Source organism: Tachyglossus aculeatus, chromosome 4 (genome assembly GCF_015852505.1).
Source record: "Tachyglossus aculeatus isolate mTacAcu1 chromosome 4, mTacAcu1.pri, whole genome shotgun sequence".
NCBI lineage: Eukaryota > Metazoa > Chordata > Mammalia > Monotremata > Tachyglossidae > Tachyglossus > Tachyglossus aculeatus.
In genome coordinates, this window is record NC_052069.1 from 18,847,574 (window position 1) to 18,872,650 (window position 25,077).

General features: G+C 39.4%; 1 protein-coding gene across 14 annotated transcripts in view; it reads right to left on the reverse strand.

Moving 5' to 3' along the window:
* Positions 1–3,382: 3,382 nt before the first annotated feature.
* PROM1 (prominin 1) overlaps positions 3,383–25,077 on the reverse strand; it is a 176,820-nt gene continuing 155,125 nt past the window's right edge. For 4 of the 14 annotated variants that reach the window (XM_038745154.1, XM_038745153.1, XM_038745156.1 and 1 more), the window contains 10 exons: positions 24,064–24,156; positions 21,697–21,714; positions 21,176–21,229; positions 17,066–17,146; positions 16,904–16,972; positions 15,501–15,593; positions 13,081–13,196; positions 12,560–12,583; positions 12,082–12,150; positions 10,076–10,173 (listed from right to left, as the gene is read on the reverse strand). In XM_038745154.1, coding sequence (XP_038601082.1) covers positions 10,125–10,173; positions 12,082–12,150; positions 12,560–12,583; positions 13,081–13,196; positions 15,501–15,593; positions 16,904–16,972; positions 17,066–17,146; positions 21,176–21,229; positions 21,697–21,714; positions 24,064–24,156 — 666 coding nt within the window. In that variant the 3' untranslated portion in view covers positions 10,076–10,124. Of the gene's footprint in view, positions 3,769–4,017; positions 4,055–10,074; positions 10,174–12,081; positions 12,151–12,559; positions 12,584–12,659; positions 12,838–13,080; positions 13,197–15,500; positions 15,594–16,903; positions 16,973–17,065; positions 17,147–21,175; positions 21,230–21,696; positions 21,715–24,063; positions 24,157–25,077 lie in introns of those variants that run through there. The other 10 variants (XM_038745167.1, XM_038745165.1, XM_038745159.1 and 7 more) reach the window with 9 other exon arrangements.

Below are 25,077 nucleotides of genomic sequence, written 5' to 3' on the forward strand. Positions count from 1 at the left end.
GTACATATTTATTACTCTATTTATTTACTTGTACTTATTTATTCCATTTATTTTATTTTGTTAATATGTTTTGTTTTGTTGTCTGTCTCCCCCTTCTAGACTGTGAGCCCGCTGTTGGGTAGGGACCGTCTCTATATGTTGCCAACTTGTACTTTCCAAGCGCTTAGTAAAGTGCTCGCACACACTAAGCACTCAGTAAATATGATTGAGTGAATGAATGAATGGAAGAGAAATGAGTGAATACACAGGAAAAATGGTAGCAGGCCCATAGTCTCAAAAGAGGATTCAAAGAAAAAGAATTAAATACTATATCCGTCCTCTTCTTCTCTTAGATATGGAATAGCCTTGCAGATATAGTCACATTCTTTATGCCTACAGTCTTTCTTTTGGATCTTAGGCCAGTGAGTCAGTGATGGTTTGCATGTTTGAATTAAGGGATGTATGAAAGAAGTTGAAGAAAGGATGGGTTGACAGTAAGGATTTTTGCACAGGGCCAGGAATGAAAACTACTAAGTTTCGGGAGAAGATTCAGTTATAGATCCCTAGGGTCCTTCCCAGACTGAGCCCCCTCCTTCCTCTCCCCCTTCTCCCCCCGCGTCTTACCTCCTTCCCCTCCCCACAGCACCTGTATATATGTATATATGTTTGTACATATTTATTACTCCATTTATTTTATTTGTACATATTTATTCTATTTTGTTAATATGTTTTTTTTGTTCTCTGTCTTCCCCTTCTAGACTGTGAGCCCACTGTTGGGGAGGGACTGTCTCTATATGTTGCCAATTTGTACTTTCCAAGTGCTTAGTACAGTGGTCTGCACACAGTAAGTGCTCAATAAATACAATTGAATGAATGAAAGAATGAATGGATGGGTAAAAGTATTCCAATGTTCTTGTGTGTGTCCAACACGGAAAACAGTTAACTTTAAATTTGTCATTTCCTAAAAGCCATTTGAGTTGACTTTTTAAAACAATGGCATTTGTTAAGCATTTACTATGTGCCCAGCACTTTACTAAGCACCAGGATAGGTACAAGATAATCAGGTTGGACACAGTCCATGTCCCCAATGCGACTCACAGTAAAACCCCATTTTACAGATGAGGGAACTGAGGCACAGAGAAGGTGATTTGCCCAAGGTCACATTGCAGATAAATGATGGGTCCAGAATTAGAACCCAGGTCCTTCGGACTCGCAGGCCCATGCTCTATCCACTAGGCTGTGCGCCTTCTCACGCTACTCTTCTTTTTGAAATATTTTTCCAGAAATTTGCTAGTAGAAGCAGCAGTATTAAGAACACACTATACATCAAACACATATTAAGCACTGGGGAAAAATTAGGCAAATTAAAAATCGACAGGATCCGTGGCCTTCAAAGTGCTCAAAATCTAGCAACAGGTTGAAACAAAGAGCAAAGCATGGTGGGGCTGATGTTGGACACGTGAGGAAGGCACATCTCTCCTTTCCCCATCTCACTCTCTCTTCTGAATCAACCTGACTTTCTGCCTTCATTCATCCCTTCTCCCAGCCCCAAAGCACTTATGTACGTATCTGTAATATATTAATTTCTATTCATGTCTGTCTCCTCCTCTAGAATGCAAGCTCACTGTGGGCAGGGAAAGTGTCTGTTTATTGCTATATTGTACCCTCCCAAGTGCTTAGTACAGTGCTCTACAAATGGTAAGCACTCAATAGATAAGACTGAATGAATAAAACATAAAGCAGAAAACAAACTTGAAATGACAAGAATACAATGCTCCCCCTGTAGACTGTATATATGTATATCTGTATATATGTATATATGTATATATGTATATATGTTTGTACATATTTATTACTCTATTTATTTATTTATTTTACTTGTACATATCTATTCTATTTATTTTATTTTGTTAGTATGCTTGGTTCTGTTCTCTGTCTCCCCCTTTTAGACTGTGAGCCCACTGTTGGGTAGGGACTGTCTCTATATGTTGCCAACTTGTACTTCCCAAGTGCTTAGTACAGTGCTCTGCACACAGTAAGCACTCAATAAATACGATTGATTGATTGATTGATTGTAAACTTACTGTGGGCAGGGAATTTGTCTACCAAATCTGTTATATCATACTCTCCCAAGTACTTTGAACAGTGCTCTGCCTACAGTATGTGCTCAATACATACAACTGATTGATACAGTGGAAGCAACAACTTCATTCTCCTCACTAGCCATGCAGGTCTGTTCAGAGTAAAAGTCATGACAGACAAAATCCACGAGAATCCCAGTGTTTTAAAAAAATTCTTAAGATAGCAAGGAGATGGACAAATAAAGGACTAACTCCTCTAGACTGCAAGCTCATTGTGGACAGGGGATGTGACTGCTTTTTGTTGTACTCTCCCAAGTACTTAGTGCTGCGCTCAATACAGTACAGTAAGTGCTCAATAAACATGATTGAATGGATGGATCAAAGGAGAAAGATCCATTGGCTAATATTATTCATACTTAGAATCTGATTAGATTAAGCCCGTTGTGGGCAGGGATTGTCTCTCTTTATTGCTGAATAGTACTTTCCAAGCACTTAGTACAGTACTCCGCACACAGTAAGTGCTCAATAAATATGACTGACTGAATGAATTTTCACATCCAAAATACCACACAGCCCTTCAACACGCTGAAAGGAGGTGAAGCACCAATTGTGAACCACATTTGACAAATTTTTTATTGAAATAAATTGGGAACATCTTTTCCAAGTGAAAAATAAAACATTTTAGAATCCAACATTATGAGTATCATTACACATGTGCTACCTATAGCCTAATTCTTTGGACCCAGAGAGATGGGTCTGAGCACTGACATTCGGTACCTAACAGTTCATTCGCCATGTTGCTTTACTTGCCCATTTTAAACATATTCTTCTTGGAAACAGAAGCTGGAAAAAAAATACAAGAGTCCACAAAGTTTTAAAATAAATTCCTTAATTGTAACTCCATATTAACTATTTGGATCTCTTCCATAGTTTTCCTACTGTCCTATAATCCAGAAAACTACAATTAAATTAAATTCCCTTTAACAAAAATAACACAAAGATGCACAGGTTCTACTATAAATGTCCCAAATATCTCTTTTAGTTCCTTCCTTTCTCAAATTTATCTTGAAGAAATGTTTTATTTTTCCTCTGAATCTTATTTTCCATATGATGACATATGATCATTCAGATGCAGAATAAACCCCTAAGTGACATGGACAAAAATGAGCTACTTTGGAGTTTAAATACCCAATTTCAATCAAAACTCATTTCACAAAAGCACACACCAACACTAATCACGCTACTCTCACCTTTGAAGGAATGCAAATAATACTAAAACTTTTAACACTCGAGATTGTTGAAACCATGTATATGTACAAAATTGTATACAAAATGCTTTTTTATGTAAACAACTATATGTTTAATATATTTTTCATACAATAGTATGATCAACATCTGAGTTTTGTTTGGGCAGTTTCTTGAAGAAAACTATTTTAAACTAAACAAATACATAATGGTTTTCAATCTAGAAACCCAGCATAAAAAAGTAAAAAATAACTTTTCTGTTAAAGGTAAATATTGTCCTTGAAGAGTGTCAGCAAAGTAAGTTCTACCGTATAGTAGCTCCTAGGAAAACATTCAACACTTTTCTTGAATCAGGATTGAGCTCAGCAAGCCACTAAGATGGGTTTCTTAATTTGGAAAGTGCTGACACACCCAAATACAGCTAGGTCAATTCCATCTCATTTTCTGTATGAGCATGTTGAAGCTGAAATGAAGAACACAGAAGAAATTCCAAAAAGTTTTATTTTTTTTTCCCATGATCAAGGGTAGCAATACAGCAATTTAAGACAATGTGAATATTGATGAAAATCGTGTCTTTGAAATGTTGTTAGTTTTAAGTTTACAATCAGATTCGAAGACCATGCCTAACATTTTTTTTTACATTCTAGAATCTGAAAATTCTTCATTTGAAATCCCAGATTCTCCTCGGAAACACTAAAAGCCCCCAACTTACCTCAAAATTCCAATTCCTTTACCACTGTTCCATGGAGCTAAAAAAGAACACAAACATGCTTCAGATCTCACATTGCTGCAATAAACAGAGTATTTGTTTTTAAACAAGAGATTTTAAGAATGTTGTAGGGTATTAACTGCCTTAAGGTGCACTTTGTATGGAAAACAAAAGCTATCAATGCTAAACTGTTAATGGTAGTCTTGAAAGGAACTCAACCAAAGAATTGAAACAGAGTTATTTTAATTTCCCTGTACTACCTCTGAATGTTGTTCAGAGAAGAATTAGAAGGGAATGACAGCAAATTAAATCATTTTTCCAATTTTTAATTTATATTTGAAAGGCAACATTTTTACATTCCCATTATCAGATTACAATGTCCACAGTTACTGGAAAATATGGAAAAAAAATCGTCAGCAGAAATATTAAAAAGTGATAATAGAAACAATGAAAATTTACTGACTGAACAATCAACAGTTTTTCCAGTCTCTGCTTCTGGCAGCAAACTATTGAAGGCAAGTAGAACTGTGATCCAGAATTTCACTTGACCTTAAATCTTTACTACTTATTCCCATGAAATGACATTTTATTAGTGTTAATGATTAAATTGAACGGTGGATAAATTATACATTAATATGAATCTCACTGGTTTTTTAAAAATGACAATTTGAGCTCTTCATAACAAAATACACAGTTCGGGTGAATTTCAACTAGAAAAAAAATCTGAAAAGTTTTCTTTTGTTTTTTTTTATGTGTCACTTGGAAAATTCTATGTGCCACACACTGTAGTAAGCACTGGGGTAGATACAGGCTCATCAGGGTGGGTACAATCCCTGTCCCACCTGGTGCTCATATTCTTACTTCCAATTTTACAGATTCACTCAATCGTATTATTGAGTGCTTACTGTATGCAGAGCACTATCCTAGCACCTGGGAGAGTACAATACAACAATAAACAGACACAGTCCCTGCCCACAATTAGTTTAGAAGTCTAGAGGAGGGGAGTCAGATGTTAATATAAATAAATTACAGATACGTACATAAGTGCTGTGGGACTGGGTGGGGGGAAGAACAAAGGAAGCAAATCAGGGTGATGCAGAAGGGAGTGGGAGTAGCGGAAAGGGGGGCTTAGGGAAGACCTCCTGGAGGAGTTATGACTTCAATAAGGACTTGAATGGGGAGAGTGTAATTGTCTGTCTGATGTGAGGATGGAGGGTGTTCCAGGCCAGAGGGAGGTTGTGAAGGAGGGTTGGCATCAAGGCACAGTGAGAAGGTTAGCATTACAGGAGCTAAGTGTGCAGGCTGGCTTTTAGTAGGAGATTAGTGAGGTGAGATAGGAGGGGGGTAAGGTGACTGAGTGCTTTAAAGCCATGGTGAGGACTTTTTGTTTGATGCAGAGGTGGATGGACAATCACTGGAGTTTTTCAAGGAGCAGGGTGACATTGACTGAACATTTGTGTAGAAAAAGGATGCAGGCAGCAGAGTGAAGTAGGGACTGGAGTGGGGAGAGGTAGGAGGCTGGGAGGTCAGCAAGGAGGCTGATGATAATAATAATAATAATCATCATCATCATCAATTGTATTTATTGAGTGCTTACTGTGTGCAGAGCACTGTACTAAGCACTTGGGAAGTACAAATTGGCAACATATAGAGACAGTCCCTACCCAACAGTGGGCTCACAGTCTAAAAGGGGGAGACAGAGAACAAAACTAAACATACTAACAAAATAAAATAAATAGAATAGATATGTACAAGTAAATAAGAAGTAATAAATATATACAAACATATATACATATATACAGGTGCTGTGGGGAAGGGAAGGAGGTAAGATGGGGGGATGGAGAGGGGGATGAGGGGGAGAGGAAGGAAGGGGCTCAGTCTGGGAAGGCCTCCTGGAGGAGGTGAGCTCTCAGTAGGGCCTTGAAGGGAGGAAGAGAGCTAGCTTGGCGGATGTGGGGAGGGAGGGCATTCCAGGCCCGGGGGATGATGTGGGCCGGGGGTCAATGGCGGGACAGGCGAGAACGAGGTACGATGAGGAGATTAGCGGTGGAGGAGCGGAGGGTGCGGGCTGGGCTGTAGAAGGATTTCTACATAATAATAATTATATATAATTATATATAATAAAAATGATAGGATTTTATTAAGTGTTTACTATGTGCAAAGCACTGTTCTAAGCACTGGGGAGGTTACAAGGTGATCAGGTTGTCCCACCGGGGGCTCACAGTCTTAATCCCCATTTTACAGATGAGGTAACTGAGGCAGCGCAAAGTGACTTGCCCAAAGTCACACAGCTGACAATTGGCAGAGCTGGAATTTGAACCCATGACCTCTGACTCCGCAGCCCGGGCTCTTTCCACTGAGCCATGCTGCTTCTGGCTTCCCACTTGTCAGCCGGGAATGCTGATGCAATAATTCAGGTGGGGTGGGATGAATGAGTGTTTTCACTTGGTAGCAGTTTGGATGGATAGGAAAGGGTGGATTTTAGTGATGTTGAGAAGGTGGGACAGACAGGATTAGTGATGAATATGTGATTGAATGAGAGAGAGGAGTCAAGGATAACACCAAGGTTATGGGCTTGAGAGACAGGAAGGATGGTGGTGCCGTCTACATTCATGGGAAAGTCAGGGGGAAAACAAGCTTTGTGGGAAGATAAGGAGTTCTTCAGAGGGAACTGAGGCACTGGGAAGTTAAAGGACTGCCCAAGGTCACACAGCAGACAAGTTGAAAAAAGTTCCTGGAAAATGGAACAAAGTCAAATAACTGGTGGTAGCAAGGTCACAATTCTAGCCAGAGCCAGGCCTCCTTCCCTCCAGATTCATATGGAATATTCTGGAATATTCACTTTCAACCAAGAGGGAAATGCTCCACCCAACCAAAGATGAAGTTGAGCTGTCCTGAGAGCAGAGTGAAGGGAAGCAAGACAGTTGGAGCTTCCTCTTGGTTGTGAGTTGTTCGACTGTGCATTCCTTGAGTATAGGGAATGTGCATTTTTCTTTTGGCATTCTTGCCCAAGTGCTTAATACAGTGTGCTCTGTACTCAGTAGGTACTTAATAGTACCGTCATTGATTGAATGACAATTTTTACTGGATTAAAAAAAAAATTTAAACCTTGGTGTGTCCTAGTTTAATTTTTGGAAAAAAAATTGAACGTATTGAAAATATTGAAAAACAAATGAGAGTACAAGAGCACATAATGTTATTAGCTCAACTTTGTAATGAGTAAGTAGTATATTTACTAAGGCTTAGCAATGATGCATTTATGATTCTTAGTCTCCTGTGTGATTAGTGTTACTGCTGTGGATTGTTTTCCATTTTATTAAGCATTTATCAGGCCCACTGAATAAGTTCTTTGGGGGTCTGTTGGAACATACTAGTCTGCCAAAATGATACTTTCTGACTACACATGAAAGGAAAAATTCTAAAACCTGGAAAAGGATGCACGGGATTTTCTTAAGAAACTGAGCAAGACTGAAAACTATGTAACAACTTGGTCTAATAGGCTCTTAGGGAAATCATTAGTTTGCAAATCAGTCAGTTGGTTAACCGCATTTATTAAGCACTTACTGTGTGCAGAGCACTGTACTAAGTGCTGGAGAGAGTACAGTATAACAGGCACATTCCCTGGCCACAATGAATTTACAGTCTAGAAATGAATTTGCAAGAAATGAAATTGCAGCTAACTTTACTTGCCAGGATATTAGCATGAAATAGCATTTTTGTAATCAGGGACAAATCAAAGCCAACTCAATTTCTTTCAATAAACAAGTAATTGGTATGGAAACCACTGTTGGAGCAGAAAACTTTAGGGTGACATTTTCATTTTGTTCTTCCAAAGATGAGACATCTGGTCTAACCAGCACTTGATAAAAAATGTGAAGAGTTAAATGAACAGAAGGAAGAGCACCATTGAGAAGCAGCACGGCCTATGGGAAAGAGCATAGGCCTGTGAGTCAGAAGGATCTGAGTTCTAATCCCAGCTCTGCCACTTGTCCGCTGTGTGACCTTGGGCAAGTCACTTCAATTATCTGGGCCTCAGTTCCCTCATCTGTAAAATGGGGATTAAGACTGTGAGCCCCATGTGGAACATGGACTGTGTCCAACTTAATTACCTTGTATCTATCCCAGCATTTAGTACAGTGCCTGACACACAGAGTAAGTGCTTTAAAAATACCATAGAAATATATATATGATATATATATATGATATATATATTTCAACAGTCTTTCCCTTCTACCCCTTATTCACCATTCCTCCTGTCCTCCCCTTTGATTTCAACCTAATGTTTTTGGAAAGCACCCTGATCTGTTAGAAGGAAAAATGATATAATAATGATAGCATTTACTAAGCGCTTACTATGTGCAAGCACTGTTCTAAGCGCTGGGGAGGTTATAAGGTGATCTGGTTGTCCCACGGGGGGCTCATAGTCTTAATCCCCATTTTTCAGATGAGGTAACTGAGGCACAGAGAAGTTAAATGACTTGCCCAAAGCCATAGCTGACAATTGGCAGAGCCGGAATTTGAACCCACGACCTCTGACTTCAAAGCCCATGCTCTTTCCACTGAGCCATGCTGCTTCTCTAATGATATGGTCTACACATGCATAGACAGTCCTTTCCCACTTGAGGGTTATTGAATATCATAGACCCAAACCTACTCTTTGCCTAATTTCATGGAATGTTGGATTTTCCTTTTTGTTTCCTCTTTCAACTTTCCTATTGGTGCAGGGAGGCAACATAGTCTAGAGGAAAGATCACAAGGCTGGGAGTCAGGAGACTTGGCTTCCAATTCCAACTTCTCAGTTTGCCTGCTGTGTGACTGTGTACAAGCCACTTCATTTCTCTGTGCCTCAATCTCTGTGCCATCTATAAAATGGGGACTAAATCCTGTGTCTCCCTCCTACTTAGACTGTGAGCCTATGTGGGATAGGGACTGTGTCTGATCTATTTATATTGCTTCTACCCTAGCACAGTGCTAGGCACACAGTAGGATCTCCATCACCTCGCCCCCTCCTACCTCACCTCCCTCCTCTCCTTCTACAACCCAGCCCACACCATCCACTCCTCTGCTGCTAACCTCCTCACTGGGCCTCGTTCTCACCTGCCCCGCCGTCAACCCCCGGTTCACATCTTTCCCCTGACCTGGAATGCCCTCCCTCCACACATCCGCCAAGCTAGCTCTCCTCCTCCCTTCAAAGCCCTACTGAGAGCTCACCTCCTCCAGGAGGCTTTCTCAGACGGTGCCCCCTTTTTCCTCTCCTCCTCCCCATCCCCCCACCACCCTACCTCCTTCCCCTCCCCACAGCACTTGTATATATTTGTACAGATTTATCACTCTATTTACTTGTACATATTTTTTATTCTATTTATTTTGTTAATGATGTGCATATAGCTATAATTCTATTTATTCTGACGGTTTCAACACCTGTCTACATGTTTTACTTTGTTGTCTGTCTCCCCCTTCTAGACTGTGAGCCCACTGTTGGGTAGGGACCGTCCCTACATGTTGCCAACTTGTACTTCCCAAGCACTTAGTTCAGTGCTCTGCACACAGTAAGTGCTCAATAAATACGAATGAATGAATGAATGAATAAGTGCTTAACAAGTACCAGAATTATTATTATTATTGTTATTTTGTATCTTTTCAGAGTCTGGCCTCTTGCTTCCCTGAGATCTTTGAATAGCAAGCTAAGGCCATCAACCTTCAACAGTTCTGCAAACAGAAGGAAAACAGTCTCAGAAAACCTGCTGCCTAATCTAATCACTTTCCTGAACCAGAAGAGAACACTTGCAAACATTTCCCTCCATGTCCAAGGCATTAATACCTGAACCATTTAGTCCCTGAAAATGTTACTATCTTCACAAAGATTGCAACTTTAGCGATCTATAGGAGAAACTACCAGGCTCAGTGTGGGAGGCCTAATTCCAGGAAAGATAAAGTAATAAAGTACCAGGACTCATGGGGAAAACCAAACCATTCTACTATAATTTCAAGACAGGGAAATTCTATGGTAGAAATGAAAGCAAAAATTGTGTTGTGAAGAGAAAATATTTTTATTTTATGACTACATCTGCAACCTATCCCATATGTTTCTTCTAGGTGCCTGCAAATAGTCATTTCCTCACTAGGGACAAGTTAAAGTTACTGAGAAACTCTGTGTACCTGCAAGAGGAAGAAATAGTTTTTCAAAAAATACATCCCAACACATAAAACTGAAGTTCCCATTCATTAAAGCTCACAAATTTCACTAGCTCCATGGCAAGAACTCAACAGATGTAGACCAAGGAGTCTGTCATGAAAGTGTTTCTGTCAAATTAAATGTAACTCCATCTCATCCTGCCAGTTAGCACTGACTCACCCTTTCCTGGAACATAATTTTAGTAGTCTACAGCCTTCTTTGCATCCTTTGAATTTATGCTATCATATGTTCTACATGCATCATTTCCCAGTACCAAGGATACAGTTTGATACAGTAGTAGTAAACACTGTGTAAGCAGACTCTTACAAAGGCTTGCATTAAGGTTCAATGTACTAAATAGCTGCCTATTCAGTGCTTCTATTCATTCATTCAATCATATTTAACCTTTCTATTAAGTAAGAATGGTAGTTTGAATCCCCTTATCAAAGTTTTCTAGCATATTTGTGTAATTTCAGTTTGTATGGACTGGGGAGTGCCTTCAAGACTTTTTTGTCATAATAAAAAAATGTGTCCAGATGGAATATAAGCTAGTAATTCTCTTCTGATTTTTGAGATTTCATTTCATGCAAGGAAGATGACCAGATGGTCAGAAAGAAGATGGAGCACCAATTGGGCTTCAGTAAACTCTGACCTCAGATCACAGAAAACTTGACCTAATTTTGAGAGACTGAGGATTGTGGAAATTTACTTGGGGTTTTCATAGGCAGACAGGCTATTCGGGTGAAAGTATTGCAAATATAACTGTTACGAGAAAAGATTGTTCATGCTCAAACTCAAATAGAGTATCTAGAACCTAGCAGTCTCTGTTAAAGAAAATTGTGATTGACAGTTTTATTGCAGAAACAGGGGCCCTCAGAGGTTAGGATTTCCTAAAATGTCAATGAAAAAGTAGTGACTGAATTGAAAACTATAAGAATTGCATAGGCTAAAACCTTCCTCTTTTCCTGATTTTAAAACAGGTAAGAATAATTCATATTATTTGAGATTAGACTCCAAACATATTGCTGTTCCCTATCAGCCACACAATAAAGCTGTGTTTTATGCCATGTGGAAAAAACACAAGTCTGGGAGTCAGAGGACCCGGGTTCTAATCCTGATCTGTCACCTGCTGTATGACCCTGGACAAGTCATTTAACTTCTCTGTGCCTCAGTTACCTTATCTGCAAAATGGAGATTCAATACCTGTTCGCCCTACTTAGGCTATGAACCCCATGTGAGGACTGATTATCTTGTATCTACCCAACACTTAGTACAGTGCTTGACATATAGTAGGCACTTACATACCACAATTATCCATATTGCTTTTTAAAAACTCCATAGCAACACATTTAAAGGTTTTAAAATAGGCATGTTTTGACTAGTTGCACTAAACATTTCACAAATCATCTAAAATCTAGGAAATGGGATTTTTTTTAGCTGTTTTCTGAAAACACAGGACTGATTCTTGCTCAAACTATTCAAGCCTATTCAGCTCTACACTATAAAATATTTAAACAAAATCCTTCAAAGCCTTCTCTCTCAAACACAATTTTATGAAGTTTAGAAAACTTGTTGCAACTGTTTTACTTGGTGTTCAAAAATTCAAGAAAGAAATTGCATGCACTTCATGGTATTTAGTCTGCAGTACACAGGACTTTAGCAGTAATTCAGTAAAAACAAATGGAATCCATCTCTGGAAAAAAGTGCACTAAAGCATTTAAAAAATGTTACAGCATCTGATGCTACATACAGCATATAATTTTTTAGCCAACCACAAATTATAGAGTAGGAAACATGCAAAAAATAACTTAAAATATTTTAATAACATGCATAACTTAAAATAAATAGCATCACACTAGTGAAAAACATGCAATTTCAGACTTTTGGTTTACCTTGTCATAACAGGATTGGGAATACCATATAAATGATCTTTATGATAACCATTATTACCATTTTCCATACTGTAACAAAATAAATATACCGAAAAGACTATGTTACCTCCAAGATGAAATATTTACAACATGGGCTACAAAGACAATGTAAAATGGAAAATGGAAGTTCTGGCAAAAAAATCATATCTAAATAACAAGTAAAAAGATAGATCTTTATGAATAATATTTTAAAAATTACCACCAACCACCACCACCATAGCATTTACACATCATTTTTCAAACATTCAAAATACACATATTTAAGAGAACCTTGGTTAACATTAGGCTTCAGATTTCATTTATGCTCATTTGGACATCTCTATTTTTATTTTTAAAACATCAAGGTGCAATATGGTAATGAAGAGCCCAAGGTTTAATAGCAGAAATCCCCCATATTAGTAAAACATTTGAACAAGTACTAGTTTAAAAAAAGTCTTACTTTTTCATGGGTACAGTTTCAACACTACAAAATATAAGAAAAGGGAAATGAAATTATTTTTTTATTAAATACTAGCAATGGTAGCAGCTGTTGACTAGGATGGACTCCTGAACTATTTATGTGCAAACCAAAGGAAAAACAAAAGCTGAGATGCTCTAGTGAAATAGAAATACAAGGCAGATTTACTCAACAAGGACTAGCGTGTGTGGAAAAAAAATATGAAACCCAGTAAAAACAGTTATCATAAAGTAAAATGCCAAGTTCCTGAGACAGAAGAACTGCAAATAAGAAAGAAAGGAAGAGTTAAGGAGGCAGAGAAGGTCAAGCATGAAGAAGCAAGTCACCAAGGAAAGGGCACTAATAATATCTTCTGACAGCTCTCTGAAGGTAACTCCACTTAAAATTACACATAACGTGACAACTCCCAGTAATCTTAAATTGCTTTTGTAGCGATTAGGATACCCATTTTGCCAATATGTTTCAAAAGATATCATAGCCTTCATTTAAAGAAGGATACTTACTCATCATACACATCTTCTGAATCCATTCTGCGGTAGTATTTGGATAATTTTACCGCAAAGATGATGGCAGGAATTAAAAATATTGTAGATCCTCCCAAACCAAACCAGAAGCTATTCTACAAAACAACAAAATCCAAGAAATTCATTCTTACACAGGTCTTTATGTTATCAAAGGAAGCAAATCAATATTTCCCAGGTATTTCTTCTTGCCATGTTTTATGAAGCTTCTTTAAGGTCACTAGTAACTAACTTATATGATTATACCAGACTGAATCTCCAAAATATCTATTATTCCACTTCTTTCTAATACTTGGTATTCTGCTGGGCATGCTGTAAATCCCATGTTCTCAAAACATTGATAGTTAACTCCTTCATTTTCCTGACATTGTATTTTGATCTTTTTAGGCCTCAATGTTGAGAAATATCTCTTTTTGGGTAATAAGAGTGGTTCCTTAATAAAGACTTTCTGTGGAAAAAGAAGCATGCTCCTCAGTGACTAAAGGGAGAAGAGAACCTGGATGGTTATCTTACTAATAGTTAACAGCTGATAGCTGAAGTATATTTCTAGAAATTGCCCTTTCCTCTCCATCCTGCTTCTTTGCTGATTTAAGCTCTGTCACTAGTTTGCTGTGTGACCTTGGGGAAGTCATTTAATCTCTCTGTGCCTCAGTTCCCTCCTTTGCAAAATGAGGATCTACCCCAGCACATACTTCAGTGCTTGGCACATAATAACCACTTAATAAATACCACAGTTATTACTATCCAAGGACTTATATCCCACCTTGATGACTGCACCAGGCTTCTCACTGACCTTCCTCTGTTAATCTCCTCCTGTCCACACTTCACTCCTCTGCCTGGATTATTTTTCTAAATTTAATGCTCATTCCGAATCTCCCCACTCCTCGAGAACCTCCAGTGATGCCCATCCACCTCCACAACAAAAAGACTCTCCGTACCACTGGCTTTAAAGCACTCAGTCAGCTGTGGCCTGCATACCTTACCTCTCTGATTACAGCCAGCCAAAAAACTTTGTTCCTCTAATGCCAACCTACATGCTGTTCCTCGATCTCATCTATTTCAACAGCAACCTCTTGATCAGATCATTTCTCCATCCTAAAATGCTCTCCTCCTCCCAATCCAACAACCCACCAATCCACCACTCTTCCCACTCTCAAAGGCTTCCTAAAAAATCACATCTCCTCCAAGAGGCCTTCCCTGATTTAGCCCACATTTAATCAATCGTATTTATTGAGCGCTTACTGTGTGCAGAGCACTGTACTAAGCGCTTAGCACTGTACTTGCCCTTTCTTTTGTGTCGCCTATGCTTTTGGATCTGTACCCCTTAAGCACTTGATATTCACCCCACCTTCAGCCCCACAACACTTACGTTCATAGTCTTGTATTGGGCTGCTTTGCTGCTTTTCCCTATCAGTTATTTCCCCCTCTAGATTCTAAGCACCTTGAGGGTAGGGATTGTGCCTATCAACCCCCTTGCATTTCATTCTCCTGAGCACTTAGTATGACATTCTGTATGCAGTAAACACTCAATAAGCACTATTATTTGACTGATTAGGCTGGCCTGAGAGAATGCACAGCCCAAGTTTCATTATCTTCATCAAATATGGGGTACCTTTCTCAATGATCATAGACATCAATCCTACTAAAAGATTGAATATTTGCACTCTCTCCCTCTTTATTTTATGGTATTTGTTAAGCGCTTACTATGTGACAAGCTCTGTTCCAAACGCTGGGGTACATACAAGGTAATCAGGTTGGACACAGTCCCTGTCCCACATGGGGTTCACAATCTAAATCCCCACTTTACAGAGAAGGTAATGGATGTCCAAAGAAGAAGTGACAGGCCCAATAATAATAATAATAATGATGGCATTTATTAAGCTCTTATGATGTGCAAAGCATTGTTCTAAGCACTGGGGAGGTTACAAGGTGATCAGGTTGTCCTACGGGGGCTCACAGTCTTAATCCCCATTTTACAGATGAGGTAACTGAGGCACAAAGAAGTGAAGTGACTTACCCAAAGTCACACAGCTGACAGTCTGCAGAGCTGGGATTTGAGCCCATGACCTCTGACTTCAAAGCCTGTGCTCTTTCCACTGAGCCACGCTGCTTCTCTAGGTCAAGGCCCAAGGTCACACAGCAGAGACAGCATTAGAACCCAGCTCCTTCAGACTCCCAGGATTATGCTCTATCCACTAAGCCATGCTGTTTTTCTCATGCCTACAGGCTTTGAGATTCCCAAATTAAGTTTTGGGGGAAGGGACAGTGATTTCCTTCTAGTTATTTTTTTTTAATCTGTCTGGTCTGTTAAGGAAGCCATGTAGCTCCAGGAACAAGCTATTTATAAATATGTGCAAACACACTTTATTTGGATCCTAAATTTTGAAAAAAAAGTCTCTTACCACAGAGTCAGTCACATAGCTGCACAGAAATATTTCCACTGCAGTATCAACTATGTTTGCAATAGGTTTGCAGGCTGCCACATCCATGGTTATCTAAGCAAAAGATTAGATGAAAAGAGCGACATGTTTTAGTCATCTTAAGACAAATGGGTTAGATTCTGGTGTGCTACTTTATATGATTATATATCACTCTCTCAACATGGAGAATTCTCTCACCTTCTCCCAACCTGAAATATCTCATTGGACTCAAAGTGTTCTGAAAAAGGATTGTTCTTTTTGGACTATTCTCTATGGGGTATCATGCCCTAGATGGAGAATTTGTCAGACTGTATTACTTTTTCCTCTTCTCTACTGGCCTGGAGCATGGGAGAGACGAGGCTTAGAGTGTCCCAAACTCTGGACTTCTGCTAGGGACAACTTTGCTGGGCAAATAACAATAATGACAGTAGTTAAGTGCTTATGATGTGTTAAACACTATTCTAAGTGCTGGGGTAGATATTAACTAATCAGGTTAGACCCCGACTCTGTCCCACATGGGACTCACAGTTTCAATGCCCACCGTACCCGCCCTCTCGGGTTGAAAACCGGAGGGGATTATGTCCCTGGGAATCAACACGCAGACTGGGCCACCAATCAGACCCTGCCTGGGGAAACCAATCTGAGGAGAAAACATGATGGGCAAATAGAAAACCAGTGGTTTAACTGAAAGAAGCCAAACAGCAAAGGTTTCCTGGACACCATTCCTTTGTGGGAGTGGTAGGTGAAGCAATTCATCCATTCATTCAATCGCATTTATTGAGCACTTACTGTGTGCAGAACACTGGACTAAGGGATTGGGAGAGTACAACACAACAATAAACAGACATATTCCCTGCCCATAATGAGCTTACATTAAATTGTATTTACTGAGCTCTTACTATGTGCAGTGCACTGTAGTAAGTGCTTGGAAGAGTATAATACAACAAAGTTAGGGACATATTCCCTGCCCATAATGAGGTTACAGTCTAGAGGGGATTAACAAACCTCAGATCTATTCGTTCACTCATTCATATTTATTGAGCATTTACTGTGTGCAGAGCACTGTACTAAGCGCTTGGGAGAGTACAACACACTGAGCTTAATGTGATATCCTAGAACAAAATCAGATTTTCACTGCTTTAGAACAAACAGTATGTCATTTAATACAGCATGTTCCTTTATTTTGACCTAAAGTTGCCTTCATTCACCATATGAGTTGTTCTATTTCTAATGTATAGTAATAATGATGGTATTTGTTAAGCGCTTACTATGTGCGAAGCACTGTTCTAAGTGCTGAATGTATCATTCCAGATTCCTCAAATTACATTTATCTGCATCACAATATACCTCAAAGATATGACGTATCCGATAGATATGGTACTCACTGAATCCTTGACCCATTGAACGTACTGCTCAAAGTAACCTATTATTGTACCCATGTACTTCTTGGTTTCCTAGAAGAGTTTTGGAGACAATTAGGGTTATGAAATAATTTGTTTAAACACAAGTTCTTAAGAAACTGGAAAAAAAAAAGAAAAAAAAATTACCTGAATGATAATGAAGGATGCATTGTTGTTAATGAGTAACTGAGCAGCATCCACACTGGCAATCACCTGGGATACTTTCACCTGGAAGAAAAAAGAACTTAAAAAGGACCTAGAGATGCCACTACGAGTGTATGATGTGATAGATTCGTGTGTTTATCTTTGAGTTTCAACAGAGATGCTAACTTTTCATTTTAAGCTCCAGGACAAAAATGAAACATGGTTTTTTTTTAGTGAGGATTGGGAGTGAGACCATCAATAGATTAGAAGACTGCCATTTTGGAACTTTTCAGACCTAGTGTTAGTAATAATGCTTATTAAATGCTTACTGTGTGCAGAGCACTGTACTAAGCACTGAGAGAATTAGTGTGGCTTAGTGGAAAGAGCACGGGCTTGGAGGTCATGGGTTCTAATCCTGGCTCCACCACTTGCCAGCTGTGTGTGACTTTGGGCAAGTCACTTAACTTCCCTGTGCCTCAGTTGCCTCATCTGTAAAATGGGGATTAAGACTGTGAGCCCCACGTGGGACAACCTGGTAACCTTGTATCGACCCCAGTGCTTAAAACAGTGCTTGGCATATAATAAGTGATTAGCAAATACCATAATTATTATTATCATTATTGTTAATTAGACATAGATCCTGTCACTTGAGGGGCTCACGATCTATGAATATAGGTCGGGGAGAGGACTGACGACAGACACATCAGTAGGAATGAAACAATAAAACACTGAAATGGCATAGTATACAAGGACAAATACCCAGTACCCCACATTTTAAAAAAGTGAGTAGGGAGCTGTAGCTAGAGAAGCAGAATTTCGGGCTCCTTGTGATTCAAAGTCCATGGCATATCCGTGGCCACAATGGTTTCTACATTCACTCATTCAATCATATTTATTGAGCGCTTACTGTGTGCAGAGCACTGTACTAAGCACTTGGGAAGTACAAATTGGCAACATATAGAAATTGTCCCTCCCCAACGACGGGCTCACAGTCTAGAAGGGGGAGACAGACAACAAAACAAGTAGACAGGTGTCAATACCATCTGAATAAATAGGTGAATGAATTAATTCATTCAGTCATATTTACTGAGCACAGACCGTAGCTTTCCCGAGGCTGCATGAGGCCTCATGCTACAGGTGCTGTTGCCTTTCCTGCTGTGGTGGTGGAAAGCAGGGAAGCATGGGGTCTCTTCAATGGTGTGGAAGGGATCCAGCATTGGTTCCTTGATGGGCAGAGTGTCAGAAGCACAGAGCAAACTGGAGGGCAGGAAAGGCATGTTGCTCACCCTCAGAGTGGTATGGTGGGCAAGAGCATAGAAGGAGGTGAGGCTTCAGTTACTGGGTGTTTTATTCAGCCCCAGACAAGAGGAGCTAAGAAGGCTCAGCACTGGTTTTTGTACACAACCCAGCGTGCAGAGTATGCTGTGGGCGGAGGCGAGGGAAGACAGTTCACTCAATCATGGTGGAGAAACCTGATAGGGAACTCTCAGGTTTTGTCAAAAACATGGCATTTGCAAGTCTGGGAGTTCAGCTCAAAAAACTACCAGGGAGACCATTCGTTAATTCTTTCATTCATTCACTCATTTATTGAGCACTTACTGAGTGCAAAGCCCTGTACTAAGTGTTTGGAACGGTAAAATACAACAATAAACAGACACATTCCCTGCCCACAAAGACCTCCATTACCTCCACAGAATGGGCACCACTGTGTAAGACACCTACTGGATGGCTGGAAACACTGTCAGACAACTATTAATAATATGAATAATAATTATGGTACTTGTTAAGTTCTTACTATGTGCCAAGCACTGTCTTAAGTGCTGAGGTAGGTAGAAATTAATCAGATTGGACACAGTCCTGTCCCACATGGGGCTCACAGTCCCCATTTTACAAACAAGACAACTGAGGCCAGATAAGTTAAATAACAATAATGGTATTTGTTAAGCGCTTACTATGTGCCAAGCACTGTTCTAAGTGCTGATGACTTGCCCAAGGTCACACAACAGACAGGTGGCAGAGACAGAATTAGAAAACAGACCCTTCTGACTCCCAAGCTCATGTTCTATTCATTAGGCCACACTGTTTCTACACCTCCTTTTTTCCTATGCTCTCCCTCACACTAGCCCTAACGCATAAGTGTGTTCCAGGGATAAATAATCCTAATACTAAAATAAGCTTCCTCATAATTTCTCATTTTTTCCTCACTACACACCCCTCGTGGAAAGGTAGAGGCTAGCATTATCCACATTTTACGGATGAGGAAATAGAATCAGAGAGGTTAAATGGCTTATCCTAGGTCACACAGCAGACCAATAACACACCTGGATCTAAAACCCAGGTCTTGCTCCCAGACCCATCCTGTTTTCACTATACCAAAATATATTTGTGGATGTTAACAATAACAACAAACTTATAGAGGGAAATATAGGTAGGTATTATTGCTCTCTTCGGGATCTTCTTTGAGATCTACATATTACGCCTGAATTGCATAGCTGAAACTTGAATTCTATCCTCTACCTAGATAGTCAGCCTTGGGTAGGGTAGGGACTGTGTCTGATCTGTTGAATTTGTATCTATATCTGTTCTTAGCATAGCATTTGGGACATGGTAATAATAATAATAATAATAGTATGTGTTAAGTGCTTACTATGTGCCAAGCACTGTTCTAAGCACTGGTAAGTGTTTGATAGATACTATAGCCACTACTAACTCTAACTATACTCTAGAGGAATGCCCTATCAAAGAGTAAGGATTAAGTGATGATTCCTATGCACTGAACTCTTTTTAACATGTAACTCCCGTATTTATATTACTGTGATTTAAAATATGGCCTCCAGATAACCTTCAGATATAAGATAATCTTTCTGAACCTTGTATTTATCTATGTAGGCATTCTTTAAGTAATTTTTACATGCTTTTGTCTATTAAATGAAATCCTTTTTGTTCCCTCCTACTTAATTTGCTCATTAAAATCACGCTGAACACTAATCTTCTCCACAACACTAACCTCCCAATCCAATTTGGTATCCTAGCGTACTTAATGATCATGCACTACTCTAGCTTTCCCAAGATATTTCATTCAGTCAGCCTTGGCACTGACCCCTCTAATCCCAAGGCATCACCCTCAGGATGATCCTGAACAAGAACTAGTCTTTGAGTTTGTCCCCCTCCTACAACCAACGCCCGTTTCCCCGGTTAGCTGAAGAGGATTCAGACAGGGCATTGATCTAGGCATATTGTAGGACCAGGTGATCAGGGCTGCTCAGAGCACTAAAAGTTGTGGAGGATGGCACAAGTAGCACCTGTCTTACTGGCTCATCTGCTGCTTCATCTAGGCTCATTCAACATTGAAAGGTTTCTGGGATGTTCTATAATCCAAGGAACATTTTCAGCCTATAAGACGACCGTCCCTCTTGTTTTCATGCTTGTTTGTGGGTGAGAGAGAATACATAAAAGTGTTAAATGAGTGATTCAGCTAGGGTTAGTTCTGGTACTAATTATGAGCAAATAATAATTACTATTATTATCGTATATGTTACGTGCTTTCTATGTACCAAGAACTGTACTAAGGGCTTGGGTAGATACAAGATAATCAAAGAGAACACAGTCCCTAACCCACAAGGAACTCACAATCTAATTCACTTGATCATATTTATTGAGCACTTACTGTGTGCAAAGCACTGTACACTAAGTTCTCGAATCTATTTAGGAGGGATAGGATTTAATCTTCATTTTACAGATGAGGAAACTGAGGCAGAAAGAAGTTAAAATGACTGCCCAAGATCACATTGGAGAGAAGCAACAAAGCCCGGATTAGAACTCAGGTACAAGCCATGCTCTTTCCACTAGGCCACACTGCTTCCCATGAAACAAATTATAACTAAAATGTTGGACTCCAAATTCACACAAAAAAGTGAAAAATTCCCCAAAGTCAAATCATGTGTTTACACAATATAGCGTCCCTTCCTCACTCATCTAGTACAATTAAATGAACTTTTTGAATGGTCACCTTTGTATTATATATATATATATATATATATATATATATATATATGCAATTCTGTGAGTCACATGGTAAAATGGAATAAATAAAAGAGAAACTAAAAAACATACCGTAAGTTCTGTCGCTGTCTTCTGTAATAATCTAATGCTTTGATTTAAAGTGCTCTAGTTAAAAAAGAAAATATTTTTACATCATTACAAGCAAATAAAATTATCTTTCTTTTTTGTCTTGAACATCTGACTGTCCAGTTTTTAACAATCATTATTTTAATGCTGCACAGCAATAGTGGTAGCAAAGTAGCTGAACTTGAATGGAAGTGGTTGACTACAATAAAAGATTTTAGCTTAACAAAATTACTTCTAGCTCCAAAATTTTAGAAAAAGTGCAGGCTAGCGTTCTTTTTGAAAATAGCGTAATTGTGAGCAGCTGATTATCAGTTATTTTGTTGAGGGGTGAGAAAAAGGAAATGCAACTTTTAGTAAAACTTCAGAGTAGGTATAAGTTGTTTAGTAGTCAGAGAACTGATAAGGTTCAAAGAAAAAATGAGGAGAGATGAAAAGGAAGAGAAAATATGGAGAAAGGCTTCCAAAATACTGTACAATGTTGGTGTTGTAGAAAATAAAGCACTTACCCTAGCTTTAACATATTTCTTGACAGTCAGTTTGGAGAAAAAGAAAGAATTTGAAAATAATTAAGAGCTAAATAGGAGAGAAATGCCCCATTTCCCCACCATGTGCTCAAAGTGGAAATCTGCTAGGGAGTGTAGGTTTTGGTGGGAGGGTGGGGAAGAGAGAGTGCCTGCTTTTCTCTGTTTCCCTCCTCCTCTCCAACCAGTAGCACAAAGAGCTGAAAGCGTTACTACTGAGGGAAGGGGAGGGAAGGTATCTTCAGACAGGACCTTGGAAGTTGAAAGGAATAGGTTGGAGAAGGGATGGACAAGGGAGAGAGGCTGATTGGCTTTTTGTTAACTTTCCAACTTGGAGGTGGAGTTAAGGGACTGATGGTAAACCCAGAAAGGAAACAGGAAAATCTCCCTGAGAGAACTGGATTTCCCAAGAGGAAAAGGCCTTACAATCCCTGATGTGTTTGAGAATGGGAGCTTTAATGGAGTAGGGTAAACTACTGCTGGTCTTTTTTGCACTCTGGTCTCTACTCCCTGGCCACATTAGTTACCTGCATCCTTGACTTGAGCACACCATTTTAAAACTTCTATTATCTATGAAACATGTCTGTATTATCACAGTGGGTATTTTTTGTGTAATGTGAATTACTGTTTCCCTCTTTCCATAATTTGAATTTAAACTCCTTCGGGTGCTTCAGTGCTGAATATTTGGGAACCTATAGCAAACAGTTATGAATCTCTTCCCAGCCCCACTGCCATTAATTTCAATACATCAACTTTGGCTGCAAGTCATCTGGCTCCTCACAATGCGTATGTGGAGATATTTTAAAGGGTGTGGAGTCTACCACATTTAAGATAAATATATATGCTCCTAAAGGGCAGCTTCCACATCTTCTTAGTGACAAAAAAATGGCTTGTTGATGCATATGTGCTGTTTGAGCTCTAAAAAGGTGACTATTTGATTGAAAAGCAACAAAGACTAAACAGGAACTTAACTGGCTGCTTCTCTGCTTTCAGTGAAAGTAATTGCTCAAAAAAGTAGGAGCAAGAGGATCCTAGGAAGGAAAGAGCCAGGCCAGGGAAATAAGATTGTTGAGGGGGATGGGGCTGAGAAAGAGGAACAAAATGAAGAACAGAGGAGGAGAGCAGGTAGAGAAAGGAACAAGCACTCCTGCAATTCCTCACAGCTTTTATTCATTCATCATTCATTCATTCAATCATATTTATTGAGCACGTACTATGTGCGGAGCACTGTATTAAGAGCTTGTATAATACAAGAATAAACAGACAGCTTTCCTGTCCAGAACACGCTTACAGTCTAGAGGATGAGCTAACAGTTTTGAGAAGTTCCTCCTCCTGACATTCTTCCCCTTTAAATACAACTCAAACTCCACTCACTTTGTGAATAACGTGATGCCTGCCATCCCTGGCCAGAGCCACCAGCTTCATCTCTTCAGCATTTATGGAACTATCTGTAAGCTTACCGTCATACTTTAGGCATTTGGAGATCAGGAACCTTGCTTCACAGTGTTTTGTAAAGCTCAATGCGTGTCTGTTACAGGGAGCTGCAAAACGTCCATGCTATAGTACATGTTGTTATTTCTGTGGGTAGAAACTGATAGACTGCTCTAGAAAAGCCTTTTGGGATGTGGGAGGAATAGGGAGATCCCTACTGCTCTGACATCCCAATTCCACCAGTCCCACAGTGCTATGCCGCAGGCTATCGGCAAGTAGCTCTGATTCCAGTTTGACAGCTCCGTTAAACAATTTGGACAAAGATAATAGTGCTTAGGGTTAAGTTCATAACTCAATGAGGTGGCTGGAATATGACATCTCTTCACTAGTCCATTTTTACCTCAGAGTTTGAAAACCATTTAAAATATGTTTTTTTGTTTTCTTTACACCCTGAGGAACTCTCAGCAGGTTCTTCCAATCACCCAACACTCCTTCACACTTAAATAGAAACAACGGGAGGAGAAGATAATGTAATATCTCTCTTCCTTCTCCCCTCACCCCTACTCCCAAAATAGGTCACTTTTACTAGGATACAACAGAGAGGGCCCAAGAGAGGTGCTCAATAGCAGCAGGAACACACACATACATAAACACACATGTGCACATGAAGAGTCCCTGGAAAAAAAAGATCTAAATGATCTCTGATACCTTTCCAGCTTGTAAAATTAGCAAATAACAGTTTTCCCATTTCAAAATACCAATCATGCTTAATTTTAAGAGGTGCTGTTCAAAATCCAAACTAAAAATTTGTGAAAAGAGAGAAGTATTATTCGAAACTGTCAGTGTCGCCCTAAATTTATACAGTAGAGGTTTTAATTTAAAAAAATTAGGCAATCACAGAATTTTTTGAAAAATCTTTACCATTGCTTGCTCCATGGGAATGACTTGCTGGCGATGAATCATTCTGATGCTGTTTGCATGTCCTTTAAGGGCATTTTCTAAAGCTCCTTTGGGCTGCAATTAGAGCAAAATTCATTCATTCATTCAATCATATTTATTGAGTGCTTACTGTGTGCAGAGCACTGTACTAAGCGCTTGGAAAGTACAAGTCGGCAACACATAGAAACGGTCCCTACCCAAAAACGGGCTCACAGTCTAGAAGGGGGAGACAGACAACAAAACAAAACATGTAGATAGGTGTCAAAATCGGAAGAACAAATAGAATTAAAGCTATATGCACATCATTAACGAAATAGAATAGAATATATGTACACGTGAAATAAAACGATTCAGCATCATTGAGTATCACATAGAAACTACCAGAAGCAACATGAGCTACAGAAATGGACCAAGAGTTTTACCTCTATAGGATATGGCATCATTTAAAATCCGTCCTCACCTCTGCAGGTTGGAAAAGCCGGTCTTGGGGATGAAGGGTTTTGAGATGGAGGATATCAACTGTGTGATAAGGGGTTGCCCTTTATCTGGTAAATTAACCGCTGCACCTATTATTTCAAGGACTCACAGGGTCCAGAAAGGTCTCAAAACACTCTAGATTGTAAGCTTCTTGTAAGGAAGGAACGTGTCTGCCGATTCTGTTATATTGTATTCTCCCAAGGGCTTACTTAGTACAGTGCTCTGCACACAGTGAATGCTTAATAAATACGACTGACTGATTGATTGATTCATGGTACTGAGCACAGGTCTCCTGATTCCCAGACTCGTGCTCTTTCCATTAGTCCATGCTGTTTCTCCCAGTGACCTGGGTTCTAATCCCGGCTCCACCACTTCCTCCGTTATGTGACCTTGATCAAGAACCTTAACTTCCCTGTTCCTCAGTTTTCTTATCTGTAAAACGGAGACTAAATACTTTTTCTCCTTCACCCTTAGACAGTGAGTCCCATGTGGGCAGGGACTATGTTTGAACTGATTACC